This window comes from Entelurus aequoreus, linkage group LG20 (assembly GCF_033978785.1).
Source record: "Entelurus aequoreus isolate RoL-2023_Sb linkage group LG20, RoL_Eaeq_v1.1, whole genome shotgun sequence".
Classification (NCBI taxonomy): domain Eukaryota; kingdom Metazoa; phylum Chordata; class Actinopteri; order Syngnathiformes; family Syngnathidae; genus Entelurus; species Entelurus aequoreus.
Window position 1 is genome coordinate 11,913,675 of NC_084750.1, and position 16,397 is coordinate 11,930,071.

The 16,397-nt window shown below is 39.6% G+C and overlaps 1 protein-coding gene across 1 annotated transcript; it reads left to right on the forward strand.

Annotated features, from left to right (window-relative positions):
- The first annotated feature begins 3,610 nt into the window (after positions 1-3,610).
- LOC133635919 (replication protein A 14 kDa subunit-like) lies at positions 3,611-15,449 on the forward strand. The gene is made up of 4 exons (XM_062029378.1): positions 3,611-3,783; positions 3,856-3,930; positions 8,803-8,917; positions 15,166-15,449. Exons 1-4 carry the CDS (start codon positions 3,646-3,648, stop codon positions 15,246-15,248), a joined length of 411 nt encoding a protein of 136 aa, XP_061885362.1. The 5' UTR covers positions 3,611-3,645; the 3' UTR covers positions 15,249-15,449.
- Positions 15,450-16,397: the final 948 nt, after the last annotated feature.

Consider the following 16,397-nt stretch of genomic DNA (forward strand, 5'->3'; position numbering starts at 1 on the left):
AGCTATATATATATATATATATATATATATATATATATATATATATATATATATATATATATATATATATATATATATATATATATATATATATATGTATATTTATTTTATTTACATATAAATAAAAGAAATACTTCAATTTCAGTGTTCCGGTGGCCATCCATTAGATGGCAGTATTGTCCTGTTTAACTTCTCCGTTCATGATGAGTATATCATTTCGGCCACCGTGTTCAATGGAGAAGTCTGTTCTACAAAATTTACAGGCAACATACACCTTCCCCTTCGAACTGTCCTGGATGAACTGAAATTCTTGTTTCCATTCGTTTTGGAACTTGCAAGTGTATTTCTTCATCTTGCTCGTCGACGGCGTCGCCATGTCTGTAATTTCCTCGTTCTTCTGCTTCGTCTCCTTGTTGTGTGCGCAGTTGTCCACTCTACTCTCTAAAAGCCCTAGATGTTATGACATCATTGGGCAGGCAAGCTGTTTATATTGTGGGAAAGCGGACGTGAGAACAGGCTGTCCCCACTCAGTCTCAGGTCCGCATTGAGCTGGAGGGGGCGTGGCCTCCAGCTCCGGCTGAATACCGGGAGTTTGTCGGGAGAAAATCTCTGCCGGGAGGTTGTCGGGAGAGGCGCTGAATACAGGGATTCTCCCGCTAAAAACGGGAGGGTTGGCAAGTATGCTTTAAAGCATAACCAAGCATGCATCACTATAGCTCTTGTCTCAAAGTAGGTGTACTGTCACCACCTGTCACATCACACCCTGACTTATTTGGACTTTTTTGCTGTTTTCCTGTGTGTACTGTTTTACTTCTTGCCTTGCGCTCCTATTTTGGTGGCTTTTTCTCTTTATTTGGTATTTTCCTGTAGCAGTTTCATGTCTTCCTTTGAGCGATATTCCCCGCATCTACTTTGTTTTAGCAATCAAGAATATTTCAGTTGTTTTTATCCTTCTTTTTGGGGACATTGTTGATTGTCATGTCATGTTGGGATGTACATTGTGGACGCCGTCTCTGCTCCACAGTAAGTCTTTGCTGTCGTCCAGCATTCTGTTTTTGTTTACTTTGTAGCCAGTTCCGTTTTAGTTTCGTTCTGCATAGCCTTCCCTAAGCTTCAATGCCTTTTCTTAGGGGCACTCACCTTTTGTTTATTTTTGGTTTTAGCATTAGACACCTTTTTACCTGCACACTGCCTCCCGCTGTTTCCGACATCTACAAAGCAATTAGCTATATACCTACTGCCACCTACTGATATGGAAGAGTATTACACAGTTACTCTGCTGAGCTCTAGACAGTGCAGACACTCAACTACAACACATCATTTGCAGACTATAATAACTGTTTTGCAAAAAATATTTTTAACCCAAATAGGTGAAATTACATAGTCTCCCACGGCACACCAGACTGTATCTCACGGCACACTAGTGTGCCGCGGTACAGTGGTTGAAAAAAACCGGCCTAAACTGACAGTTGACAGGTAGAAAACAAAGATGGTGTTCAGCGTTTTCCTGCTCAAATGAGCGGACTGTTAAAAATAGGAATCGGGGGATTACTTTTCACAAGTAAGATTTAACATAAACGTACTATTGGTTGTATTTTGTGAAAAAAATATTACCACAGAGTTGAGAAGGAGAAAATATCTTCAATAGTACTGAAATCGTAGCCGCTAGCAAACAAGAGTATGGCCATAATAGAATTGCTTGTCAATGAAATTAATTAAATTTAAAAATGTCATACTTGAATAACATAAAGTTGAAAAAAATGATTGTGACACCTAAAACAAAATTCACCAGCCGCCACTGATGCATTCTCATTTTAGGCAAAGTATAAGACAATACTTTCTTAACAGTGTAATTGTAACCAGGAATAAGTCTTCAATTAACCAATTACCATGAATTGATTACGTGGACCCCGATTTAAACAAGTTGAAAAACTTATTCGGGTGTTACCATTTAGTGGTCAATTGTACGAAATAGGTACTGAACTGTGCAATCTACTAATAAAAGTTTCGAACAATCAATCAATCAAAAAACAATATTCAAATACTAACATTGTTGGGTAAGACAGAATTGGGTTTAATTCTGAATCCAGTGAAACAGATTGGTGGTTTAGCTGATATAAAGACTTTCAGGTGTTTATATACACTACCGTTCAAAAGTTTGAGGTCACCCAAACAATTTTGTGGAATAGCCTTCATTTGTAAGAACAAGAATAGACTGTCGAGTTTCAGATGAAAGTTTTCTTTTTCTGGCCATTTTGAGCGTTTAATTGACCCCACAAATGTGATGCTCCAGAAACTCAATCTGCTCAAAGGAAGGTCAGTTTTGTAGCTTCTGTAACGAGCTAAACTGTTTTCAGATGTGTGAACATGATTGCACAAGGGTTTTCTAATCATCAATTAGCCTTCTGAGCCAATGAGCAAACACATTGTACCATTAGAACACTGCAGTGATAGTTGCTGGAAATGGGCCTCTATACACCTATGTAGATATTGCACCAAAAACCAGACATTTGCAGCTAGAATAGTCATTTACCACATTAGCAATGTATAGAGTGTATTTCTTTCAAGTTAAGACTAGTATAAAGTTATCTTCATTGAAAAGTACAGTGCTTTTCCTTCAAAAATAAGGACATTTCAATGTGACCCCAAACTTTTGAACGGTAGTGTATGTTTATGTTGAAGTATTTGGCAGATGCTTTTATCATACATACATAAAAAATACATATAAAACAATCACTGTAAACATTATCATTTAAGGGAAGAATGTAATACAAAATATCAATACAAAGTGTCAAGACAAAATAAACTCTGTGCTGCTACAGCAACAGAGATACAAGGACCAACAGAGATACAGACTGTATCTCTATGTCCCTAAGTTTTAAGACATATAGATATCTAATGTAGTCATACATTGTTTATGTTGGATTTACGCATGTATATATATAACCTAATCATATTGTTTCTTTGATTTAAAAATAGCTGACTGTTTTTTTCCCCATTCTTTGGGATTATATTCCCAGTTTTGATCTCGGACGTCTGGTCACTTATAGCATATAAGAATATTCTATTACTGTTAAGCAAACCATGAATAATAAAACATGTGTCCTTTATCATAGCTACACGTATGACAAAAAAACGCGTGAAAATCAGTGGTATTCAGTGAGGTAAGATGAATTAAATGCGTTGACAGTTCATTGCTCCTGCCAAATGAATTGCACTGAGTGGAGCGGATCACCACTCCAAGATGGCGGCCCCGCGTCTCGTCAGCGCCAGTAGGCAGTAGCGCTCCATGCTGCGTACCCTTAGAAGATGTCTATGTGCGTGATAGTGACAACGACCACAGTAATGTTTTCTATTTCCAGGCATGTGTAATCATTTATTGATTTGTACGTATGCATTACTGGATCAAGTGGTTCAATAAATACGATGAAATGTGAGCATCATATACTGACACTGGTGCGGTCAACCGGAACCAAATGTTTACGGACAACGGATATGCAATAAATGAAATTTGGGTACGCTTAAGTATGCACACCGGGGTTTCCCGCCATGTGGTTGCTTTCCTTAAGCGTATAATCCCCGCCCGCGCGGGGCAGTCCGTAACTAAAAAGTAAGTAATGCCCATTTCGCGCGGGAGCTTGGCTTATGATTCTGCAGTTGTCGCCATTAATGCTAACCAGCAAGATGTCGACACTACTGGACCTCCCAAAGCCTCGAATTAACTGCTCTATGTTGTCCAACTATATCAACAAACCGGTGTGCGTTGCCGGGCGTGTTGAAAAGGTCGTTGTCGTGTGTAACGATATGAGATAGAAGATCTTGGGCAAACATTAACATAAATGTTGTCTTCTTTAGGTGCACCAAAGTGGAAAAAGCTTCACTCTTGCTGACGGAGAAGGACAAACTACTACAGTTGAGCTAAATGACCCCGTGAGTATCTTATTCTTTACAAATGTTAGCTACTTATCTTCTTATTCTTTATACATGTTTACTACTTATCTTTTTCATCTATACAAATGTTAGCTACGTATTTTCTTATTCTTTATACATGTTTACTACTTATCTTTTTCATCTTTACAAATGTTGGCTACGTATTTTCTTATTCTTTATACATGTTTACTACTTATCTTTTTCATCTATACAAATGTTAGCTACGTATTTTCTTATTCTTTATACATGTTTACTACTTATCTTTTTCATCTATACAAATGCTAACTACGTATTTTCTTATTCTTTATACATGTTTACTACTTATCTTTTTCATCTATACAAATGTTAGCTACGTATTTTCTTATTCTTTATACATGTTTACTACTTATCTTTTTCATCTATACAAATGTTAGCTACGTATTTTCTTATTCTTTATACATGTTTACTACTTATCTTTTTCATCTATACAAATGTTAGCTACGTATTTTCTTATTCTTTATACATGTTTACTACTTATCTTTTTCATCTATACAAATGTTAGCTACGTATTTTCTTATTCTTTATACATGTTTACTACTTATCTTTTTCATCTATACAAATGTTAGCTACGTATTTTCTTATTCTTTATACATGTTTACTACTTATCTTTTTCATCTATACAAATGTTAGCTACGTATTTTCTTATTCTTTATACATGTTTACTACTTATCTTTTTCATCTATACAAATGTTAGCTACGTATTTTCTTATTCTTTATACATGTTTACTACTTATCTTTTTCATCTATACAAATGTTAGCTACGTATTTTCTTATTCTTTATACATGTTTACTACTTATCTTTTTCATCTATACAAATGTTAGCTACGTATTTTCTTATTCTTTATACATGTTTACTACTTATCTTTTTCATCTATACAAATGCTAACTACGTATTTTCTTATTCTTTATACATGTTTACTACTTATCTTTTTAATCTCTACAAATGTTGGCTACGTATTTTCTTATTCTTTATACATGTTTACTACTTATCTTGTGAAGTGAATTATATTTATATAGCGCTTTTCTCTAGTGACTCAAAGCGCTTTTACATAGTGACACCCAATAGGTGAGGGCCGACATCCGGGCAACTGAGCTACATACGGGTTCTTCGAGCCATAGCAACCAGACTGGCGTTGAAAACAAACCGTTGCCATTACTCTTTAACCTGTCGACCTACGCTGGTTAAACCCGTCATTCTGCCTCCAAAATGCTGAAAAACTGTGTTGTTTTTGGTTGTGCTAACCACAACTGGAAACAGGGAAAACAAAGGTTGTATTTTGTTCTGCCAAAGCGTGATAAAAGCCCACAGAGACGAGACAAATGGCTCGCAGCTTTACAACGGGAAAACCAGGACGGTTCTCACTGAAGTCCCCCAAAGTCCCGGGTCGTGTGTTCGGATCACTTCGTTTCTGGTAAATATAAGGAACAAAAATCCACCTTCTTAACCACAACTTGGCTATACCGTCCGTGCTAACGTTGTACTTGTTGAATTTGTACCTTATAACGTTCGACAGCTGAAGTTGTTGTTGTACAAAAATAACATGCGGTATATACTATATAGTCTATAGCCTAGCTAGCTATTTTCAAAAACCGGTTTCGTTTAAATTTGCACTTAACAGTTGGGTTTTTAAAAACCAATAAACCCTATAATTTTCATGTTGCCATTTAATCAACTTTTCAAGACAGTCTTTCAATACAAAGACATTTTTTTGTACATTATTCGCCTGCTGTACTGCGCCTTCATTAGGCTACAACTTACAAGGACCAGGCTACTAGGGGTCAGTCTGCTTTCTTTTGGGGTTTTTTGCCGGACATTCCAGTATTATTTACCCGTAATCTTGGTATTACTTTCCTTATTAGGTTATTTTGCCACCTCCCCCTTCTCTGTTTAAGTTAAGTTAAGTTAAAGTACCAATGATTGTCACACACACACACTAGGTGTGGTGAAATTTGTCCTCTGCATTTGACCCATCCCCTTGATCACCCACTGGGAGGTGAGGGGAGCAGTGGGCAGGAATCATTTTTGGTGATTTAACCCCCAATTCCAACCCTTGATGCTGAGTGCCAAGCAGGGAGGTAATGGCTCCCATTTTTATAGTCTTTGGTATGACCCGGCCGGGGTTTGAACTCACAACCTACCGATCTCAGGGCGGACACTAACCACCAGGCCACTGAGTAGGTAAACTCTCCTTTGTTGTACTTAAACAATACATGTAGCCCTCAAATCTCTCAATATTTTATACACTAACACTTGATCTGGACCCCGACTTAAACAAGTTGAAAAACTTATTCGGGTGTTACCATTTAGTGGTCAATTGTACGGAATATGTACTTCACTGTGCAACCTACTAATAAAAGTCTCAATCAATCAATCTTGTTGTTGATAACTTCCGCGTCTCTTTCTTAGTAGCGCGCAGGCTCAGCTAACTAGCAAGCTAAGCTAAGCCTGAGAAGCTTTAAAGTTCACTGAGACGAGTCTGACGCAAATAATACATTTTCGTTTTTTCACACGATACGCGAATAAGTAAAAATGCGTAAATGAAGGATTTAACGCCGACTTCCAAGCCACAACGCTCGTTAAATGCTTTTTCTGTCAATGCTGTGTTCGCTGTGAGCTGGTTTGTTTTCAACTAATTCCCGATTGCTAGGGGATTGGTAGGCGGAAGTGACGTATGTCCGCCCTCAGCTATATCTAAGTTACATTTAAACTAGTGTGGGTGGCACTGGGAGCAGGTGGGTCAAGTGTTGGCCCTGCGATGAGGTGGCGACTTGTCCAGGGTGTACCCCGCCTTCCGCCCGAATGCAGCTGAGATGTAAAGAATAAGAAGATGGGGCGGTATAGCTCGGTTGGTTGAGCGGCCGTGCCAGCAACTTGAGGGTTGCAGGTTCGATCCCCGCTTCCGCCATCCTAGTCACTGCCGTTGTGTCCTTGGGCAAGACACTTTACCCACCTGCTCCCAGTGCCACCCACACTGGTTTAAATGTAACTTAGATATTGGGTTTCACTATGCAAAGCGCTTTGAGTCACTTGAGAAAAAGCGCTATATAAATATAATTCACTTCACTTAATCCATTTTGGGGGGACTAGAGGGGATAATTTAATTATGATGCGTTCAAGAGTCTTACGGCCTGAGGGAAGAAGCTGTTACAGAACCTGGAGGTTCTGCTTCGGAGGCTGCGGAACCTCTTTCTAGAGTCCAGCAGTGAAAACAGTCCTTGGTGGGTGTGGGAGGAGTCTTTTTGTCCATGCTGTGGTCACATATGGGACGCGAGTCAGATTACGTCAGCACTGGAAGTAGTAAATTCAGCTGTTCACCTGGGGGGGTTTTCTTTTGTGATAAAGAGTGGATAAACAGGGAAGCTGCTGCTTTGTTTCATCATATATTACATATATTACTTTTAATTTAAACAATCCCATGAAAGTGTGGTATTATTATTATATTCTTCCAATGATATGCACATAGCTTGTTTGTGTTTGGATGGGGAGGAAGCCATGGTAGACAAACACCCACACAAACCGGCACGCATTGTAGCCGATTGCAATCACTCCTCCTCACTTATGTTTCACAAAGTTTCATTCGGGAGAGACTATAAAAAACTACAAAGTCCAAATTAAAAATACTACAAATATAGTGCATGTATTGGTTGTGAGATGCAGATATCAACAGTGCGAGTGACTTAATAAAGGCCTACTGAAAGCCACTACTACCGACCACGCAGTCTGATAGTTTATATATCAATGATGAAATCTTAACATTGCAACACATGCCAATACGGCCGGGTTAACTTATAAAGTGACATTTTAAATTTCCCGCCACACTTCCGCTTGAAAACGTCTCGGTATGATGATGTATGCGCGTGATGTAGCCAGTTTAACAGAGGTATGGCTTCCCCATTGAAGCCAATACGAAATAGCTCTGTTTTCATCGCATTATTCCACAGTATTCTGGACATTCATTGCATTATGGAGAAAGAAGCTGAGCAAGCAAAGAAGAAAGTTGTCGGTGCGAAGCGGATATTTTGCGAGGGAAGTCAGCAACACAACACAGCCGGTGTTTGTTTACATTCCCGAAAGATGCAGTCAAGATCGAAGAACTCGGACAACAGAGACTCTAACCAGGAGGACTTTGATTTCGATACACAGACGCGATACCGTGAGTACGTAGCTGTGCTTCCGAACATTTGATCGCTTGCTATAACTAGTTCAAGCTAGAAGCTAGGAGCTAGCATAACAAACACCTAGGTGTTTGTTATGTTAGGGATTAATTTGTGGCATATTAAATATAAGCCTGGTTGTGTTGTGGCTAATAGAGTATATATATGTCTTGTGTTTATTTACTGTTGTAGTCATTCCCAGCTGAATATCAGGTCACCCCCGGCTCTCACAGCATCTTCCCTATCTGAATCGCTTCCACTGCCCTCTAGTCCTTCACTTGCATTTTCCTCATCCACAAATCTTTCATCCTCGCTCAAATTAATGGGGAAATCGTCGCTTTCTCGGTCCGAATCTCTCTCACTTCTGGCGGCCATCATTGTAAACAATAGGGAACTTTGTGGATATGTTCAATTGACTACATCACGCTACTTCCGGTAGGGGCAAGCCTTTTTTTTTATCAGATACCAAAAGTTGCGATCTTTATCGTCGTTGTTTTATACTAAATCCTTTCAGCAAAAATATGGCAATATCGCAAAATGATCAAGTATGACACATAGAATAGATCTGCTATCCCCGTTTAAATAAAAACATTTCATTTCAGTAGGCCTTTAAGTGTTCACTTCCATATTTAGCTTATAATAAATCTCCACTTATGCTTTCGTCCTTGTATCTCCAAGCTTGAAGAAGAGCTGTGTGGAATTGTGGAGGTTCTTGGAATGGTGTCCAACAAGGGAGCTGTGATGGCCACCACCTTCAACATGCTGCGAGATGAAAAGGGGCTTATTCCTTTTGGTATGTGATAGATTCATAAATCTTCAACTTGCAGGACTGTTGTTGTTGTTTACACACGTGACTAGTGATGTTGTAACATGTCGTATTGTGGGATGTGGCAAAATCAAAATCTCACAGTATGATACTATCCGTGTAATAAGGCCACGGTACAATATTATTGTGGTATATATCCAAAGAAAAACTTGGTAAAAATGCCATATTGTGTCAGGTCAGGAATGTTTAGGATAAACACACCTACTGTAATTGAACACAATCATAATGCTAAAATCTTCTAAACATATTTTTTACTACAATTATTTCTAAGTGCAAATAATTGTGCAGGAACATCTACTGTTTCATGCAAATATGTAAAAGAATAACTTACAGTTAATGTCTTTAAAGTAGCATTGAAAACATCCAGTGTAACAAGTGTAAAAACAATAATGTATAGAGGCTTTGCAGTCACGTGATTTTATCACGTGACTTTGTGTTATACCGCCATCTTGCCGGTCAACCGGTCAGCTCGTTCCTACGTGTTCGTACAGATTCAGTTTGATTTCTGCGCTACATTTTCACCGATTTCATCCGAATTATGGCTGATTTGCTATCCAATGAAGTTGTGCATTTGGATGAAGCGTCCAAGAAACGTTACCGAGAGAAGTTGAACCTTGTTGGCACAACGGATCCGTACCTTTTACCAAAAAGCATGCTAAAATCACCTGAGCATTTTGCAACAGCCGACCTGCCTGATCTCTCATATCCAGACACTTATAATTACCTCGTCGATTCACCATCTCCGTACACTGGAAAGGACCTTAAGGCATACAAGAGTCTGGATGCCTACAAGTATTTTACAGCAGGTTTTGTGCATGATGGGCTGATATGGCAGATTCCAAACAAGAATTGATTTCTTCTCATGACCAAGGTAAGGAAAAAGCACACACAGAAGAGCCTACTGTTATAGTTTGTTTACATACCTGATATGAAGTGTTCATTGCATATCCTTGTGTAAATCGTAGGTTTCCATCGTTCACGACAAATCGCCGCAATCCATTTATCGCGTTTTTTGATGTTTGCCGGGAATCTATAGAAGCTAAGATTTGTTTTATCGCCTCGTCTATTGCTACATCCAACAGCACAGCAGGTTTCCGGCATTTCCAAGCTCAAATAGCAGCAGATCTAACAAGAAAGCGTGTGTGAGTCGTTGACCGGCACTGAACTGGTGACCGGCTAGATGGCCGCCAAGCTAATGGGCGTGGCTGATGACGTCAGCTGCAAAGCCTCTATAGGTTAGTGTCTTTCAACTTTTACATTATGGGAAGCAGTGTCCTCTAGAATGGTATTTTTTTTATATCAGTCTGGAAAAGGTTGTTTCTCAGAAAAGTCAACTTACAAATAGGGCTGGGCGATATGGCCTTTTTTTAATATCTCGATATTTTTAGGCCATATCGCGATACACGATATATATCGCGATATTTTGCCTTAGTCTTGAATGAACACTTGATGCATATAATCACAGCAGTATGATGATTCTATGTGTCTACATTAAAACATTCTTCTTCATACTGCATTAATATATGCTCATTTTAAACTTTCATGCAGAGAGGGAAATCACAACTAAGTCAATTTATCAAAAGTGTATTTATTGAACAGTTATTAAGCAGTGGCACAAACATTCATGTCATTTCCAAAACAGAAAGTGCAAGATTGTCAGAGACATTTTAAAGGCCTACTGAAAGCCACTACTACCGACCACGCAGTCTGATAGTTTATATATCAATGATGAAATCTTAACATTGCAACACATGCCAATACGGCCGGGGTAACTTATAAAGTGCAATTTTAAATTTCCCGCCACACTTCCGGTTGAAAACGTCTATGTATGATGACGTATGCGCGTGACGTCAATGGTTGATACGGAAGTATTCGGACCCATTGAATCCAATACAAAACGCTCCGTTTTCATCCCAAAATTCCACAGTATTCTGGACATCTGTGTTGGTGAATCTTTTGCAATTTGTTTAATGAACAATGGAGACTGCAAAGAAGAAAGCTGTAGGTGCGAGCGGTGTATTAGCGGCGGACTACAGCAACACAACCAGGAGGACTTTGAGGTGGATAGCAGACGCGCTACCGTGAGTACAGCTTTGGCTTCCAAACCTTTGATCGCTTGCCCGTACGTGCGTGTCGCTATGTGTGTGTCACATACGTAACTTTGGGGAAATATATGTTTCTTGCCGACTCTGATGGCGGCCGGGGTGTCGTCGAAAGCTACAACGCCCGCCGCCGCTGCCGTCCCGTAGCTAAGTTAGCTTCAATGGCGTCGTTAGCAACAGCATTGTTAAGCTTCGCCAAGCTGGAAATTATTAACCGTGTATTTACAGGTCCATGGTTTAATAGTATTGTTGATCTTCTGTCTATCCTTCCAGTCAGGGTTTTATTTATTTTGTTTCTATCTGCATTTGAGCCCGATGCTATCACGTTAGCTCAGTAGCTAAAGAGCTTCGCCGATGTATTGTCGTGGAGATAAAAGTCACTGTGAATGTCCATTTCGCGTTCTCGACTCTCATTTTCAAGAGGATATAGTATCCGAGGTGGTTTAAAATACAAATCCGTGATCCACAATAGAAAAAGGAGAAAGTGTGGAATCCAATGAGCCAGCTTGTACCTAAGTTACGGTCAGAGCGAAAAAAGATACGTCCTGTACACTCTAGTCCTTCACTCTCACTTTCCTCATCCACAAATCTTTCATCCTCGCTCAAATTAATGGGGTAATCGTCGCTTTCTCGGTCCGAATCGCTCTCGCTGCATTGTAAACAATGGGAAAATGTGAGGAGTTTTTCCTCCTGTGACGTCACGCTACTTCCGGTACAGGCAAGGCTTTTTTTTATCAGCGACCAAAAGTTGCGAACTTTATCGTCAATGTTCTCTACTAAATCCTTTCAGCAAAAATATGGTAATGTCGCAAAATGATCAAGTATGACACATAGAATGGATCTGCTATCCCCGTTTAAATAAAAAAAATTCATTTTAGTAGGCCTTTAAAACAAGCTATTAGTGCACTTTTGTGCATGATGTCACTAAGATGACATATCAAAACAACACTAAATTAAAGTGCACTTTTTTGTACAGAACGCCGCTACAATAGTTTAAAACAAATAAAGTGCACTTTTGTGCATGATGTCACACAAGATATTTCAATAAGTGTCAAATAAAAATGAGCTGCATAATAGGAAATCAAATAGTGTATGTCCTTCGCTATGTGGTAGGTTCCTGCGGACGTTATCTCCTTATGTCGTGGACTATTCTTTTCATACGGTGTTGATGTGGAAATGTTTGCCTCGGCATTTTGTGGGTGTGGCACCGGCCGGAGATGTTGACGTGCGGAGTAAGCACTCTTCATTCTCTAGCAGGGGACTTTTCAAATGATGCTACATATTAGCTGTAATGCTACTTTTTATAGCAACGCTTTTGCCCCACACTTGACAAATGACGGTTGTCTGTTCGACATACTCCCACTTGAAGCCAAACCACCGCCAGACGATGGACCCCCTGCTGTTTTTCTTAGGATTTAATTCTTTCTTCATTTGTTACCAGATTCGCACCTTCTTTCTCTCGTATTACCACTCGCACCACAGCTAACTTTACCCATGCTGCTACCTCTCTGCTCAGCGAGGGCGTATATGTATGTGACGTATGTAACAAGGTGCGCTTGTTTGAGAGTCTGTAAGAAGGAGAGACTAGAAAGAGTGAGAAGAGCCTGTAGTGTAATGCCTGCAGCTAAAAGCAACTGCGTGAGAACGTATACTCCAATATCACCATATAGTCATTTTCTATATCGCACAGAGACAAACCCGCGATATATCCAGTATATCGATATATCGCTCAGCCCTACTTACAAAGTACATTTTAATAAACGAAAATACCTCAAAAACTGACGTTTGGCTTCGCTGGCTTCAAATATATTTTCTGTGTGACAGTTTGAGGTGGAAATAATCCAGCCCTGCTTTCCACACGAGTGCAGTTGGTATAGGCTCCAGCCCCCTGCAACATCAACAGAAAAGCAGTAAAAAAAAATAGTTGGATGAGGATGTATTAAGTAGCTTTTTAGCTTGCTCTTACTACTACCCGCGTTGATTTTTTTTTTTAAATTTTACTCTGTGCGGTGCGCGTCAACCGCCTAGCTCTGTGTTGCCTTTAAAGCGCTCGAAACGAAAGTGGCGTGCTTAGCTTTGCCAGAAGGCAGACTTTCTTACCTCTGCCAAAGAGGTTATGTTTTGGCCAGGGCTTGTTTTTCTGTTTGGTAGCACTTAATTTCCTGCCTACGGTGTTTAATGCCCCCATCTTGCCGTTCCTGCGCTGCACAGAGGATTCTGGGAGATTTAGTTAATTTACAGACCCGGCCAACGCTTAAACGCTAGAAGAAAACTACACTCACCAATAGGCCTGGGCCGATGTTCGATAAGTCAATTAATCGACAATAAATGAAAATTAAAGTCTGTAAGTTCTCCAGCGTTGATACATTTCCATGTGCATGCTTTAAGAGCATTCACTCTTTTTGTTGCTTTTAGCAATGACACACAATTGTATCATAGCGTATTTGAAAAAGGGGGGTGAATTATCTTGGCCTCATTAAGTGTCTTTGAGTCTTTGTGCAACGACGCGGGGCCGCTGGTATCACACAGTGCAGCTAGTTAGCATGTAGCAGCTAACGTGGATAAAATGATCACACTACCAAGTGTCACTCCACCAAAGTGGGAATATTTCAGTTTAAACCAGCGGTGCCCATTACCTCGATCGTGAGCTGCCAGTCGATGGTGGAGGTTGTGTCTGTCCATCGCCAGCCAGCCATTAAAAAAATAGACCTAAAAATTTGCGATTATCAATCATCACCAAGACGTCACTTGATTGACATTCACAGCACCCGAGGGTCTTGTGAGATGACGCTGGCTGCTGCCGGATCATTATTAAGAAAAAATGACCGACAGGAAGGCGAGAAACACTTTTTATTTCAACAGACTCTCGCGCCGTACCTGCCGTCAAAACTCTAAAGACCGACTGCACAGTTCCTGTCTTCACAATAAAAGCGCTGCTTCATCCTGCCTGCGCTGACAAAATAAGAGTCTCAGAAAGCTGGCGTTTTCACTTCACAGGTGTGCTTGAAGCTCATGGAGAGAATGCCAAGTGTGCGCAAAGCAGTCATCAGAGCAAAGGGTGGCTATTTTGAAGAAACTAGAATATAAAACACTTTTTCAGTTACATAACTCCACTCTGCATTGTAAATAGTCATGAAAATAAAGAAAATGCATTGAATGAGGAGAAGGTGTGTCCAAACTTTTGGCCTGTACTGTATACCGTATTTCCTTGAATTGCCGCCGGAAATATATAGTATTCGCCTGCCTAGAATTACAGCCAGGTCAAACTCGTTTCGCAAAATAATTAGCGCATGCTTGGCACTTCCGCCGGGTCAAATATGAGTCATTAAATGACTCCCGCCTCCTGGTGGTAGAGGGTGCTAGTGATCCTTCTTGCGACTACCAGTATTGCAGAAGACCGGTGCTGCAGAAGAAGACAACAAGCAGCAAGCGTGAGCAGCGATCGTTTGCTTGCACTTTTACCATGGAGGATTACACATCTAAAATAAAACAGTTTTCTCAACTGGACTTTCAATCGAAGCAGGAGGTAATAATTAAAGGAATATCTCCAGAGATTTTTAAAACTGAAGAAAGATAAGGAAGACTGCCTTTGATCAGAAGCAGCTGCACATGGACATCATTTATAAGTAAAGGTAAGACCATAATAACGTTTTTTTAATAAATGTGCTTTTCATGATAAGGTAAGTGCCGGAGTGAGAAGAGGTTTTAAAATAATTAGCGCATGCTTGCCCATCCCGCATGCTTTTGGTAAGCACAGGAGTGAGAAGAGGTTTTAAATTAATTAGCGCCCCTGCGGCTATTCAAGGAAATAAGGTATGCAGTATTATTATGTATCAGTAGTGGTTAATTTGGTCTCAATAAAAATGGCAAAAATATTGTTTATCTGCAATAATTTGGGGGTCAATATATCATCAAGCAAAATGTGTTATCGGCCCAGGCCTACTCACCAAGTTTTGGTTTGTTACCGTCATACTTTGCGGTATTATTGTGAAGACTTTGAAACAGAAATAGCGCAGTATTTATAATAGCGTCACATCCCTATTGTGTACTTGCGACGTAATGTTGTATCATGTTGTGTACACGTGATCAGTGATGTTGTGTTGTGTCCCACAGACTTGGAAGTGTACAATGAAGCTGTGAAGATGATCCATGACTTCCCTCAGTTTTATCCTTTTCAAGTGGCTACAAACGGATAAGACTTCATTCTTTGCCCTAGAAAAATTAAAATGCAGCAAATTTGTTTAATACTGTAGATGTTCATAGTTTATAATAATCCTGCAGAAATGTTATTGACCGGTGTAATTATTTTTGATATCAAAGTTTCCCTTACATGTAATTGATCATGGGGCACCGCCATGGCAAAAATAAAAGCGGCCACACCTTAAAAGTATGTTGTGTTTTTTTATGATAAACAAATTCAAGTATTCTAATGGATGACTAAATATTTAAAAATTGTGTAATACAGTGCGTCCAAAAAGTATTCGCAGCACCTCACTTTTTCTGTCCTCAAAATTCTACACATAATACCCCATAATGACAATCTAAAAAGGTTTTTATTTTGTTTCTTTGCAAATGTATTAAAATGTAAAAAAAACAAAAACTCACATGTATTCACAGCATGTGCTCAATATTTTGTTGATGCACCTTTGGCAGCAATTACAGCCTCAAGTATTTTTGAATATGATGCCACAGGCTTGGAACACCCGTTTTTTTGGGGGAGTTTCGCCCATTCCTCTTTGCTTATACAAAACCCAAAAGCAGTGAAGTTGGCACGTTGTGTAAATAAAAAGACAATACAATGATTTGCAAATCCAGTTCAACTTATATTCAATTGAATAGACTGCAGAGACAAGATATTTTATGTTCACACTGAGAAACATGCAAATAATCATTAACTTAGAATTTAATGGCAGCAACACATTGCAAAAAAGTTGTCACAGGGGCATTTTTACCACTGTGTTACATGGCCTTTCCTTTTAACAACACTCTGTAAACATTTGGGAACTGAGGAGACACATTTTTGAAGTATTTCAGGTGGAATTCTTTCCCATTCTTGCTTGATGTACAGCTTAAGTTGTTCAACAGTCCGGGGGTCTCCGTTGTGCTATTTTAGGCTTCATAATGCCCCACACATTTTCAATGGGAGACAGGTCTGGACTACAGGCAGGCCAGTCTAGTACCCACACTCATTTACTACGAAGCCACGCTGTTGTAACACGTGCAGAATGTGGCTTGGCATTGTTTTGCTGAAATAAGCAGGGGCGTCCATGAAAAAGACATTGCTTGGATGGCAACATATGTTGCTCCAAAACCTGTATGTACCTTTCAGCATTAATGGTGCCTTC

What these genes read in the sequence shown, in the direction of transcription:
- LOC133635919 (XM_062029378.1), top strand. Translation starts at nt 3,646, where the DNA reads ATGATTCTGCAGTTGTCGCCATTAATGCTAACCAGCAAGATGTCGACA. An exon ending in CAGTTGAGCTAAATGACCCC is followed by an intron (nt 3,931 to 8,802) that starts GTGAGTATCTTA and finishes TGTATCTCCAAG; the next exon opens with CTTGAAGAAGAGCTGTGTGG. An exon ending in AAAGGGGCTTATTCCTTTTG is followed by an intron (nt 8,918 to 15,165) that starts GTATGTGATAGA and finishes TGTGTCCCACAG; the next exon opens with ACTTGGAAGTGTACAATGAA.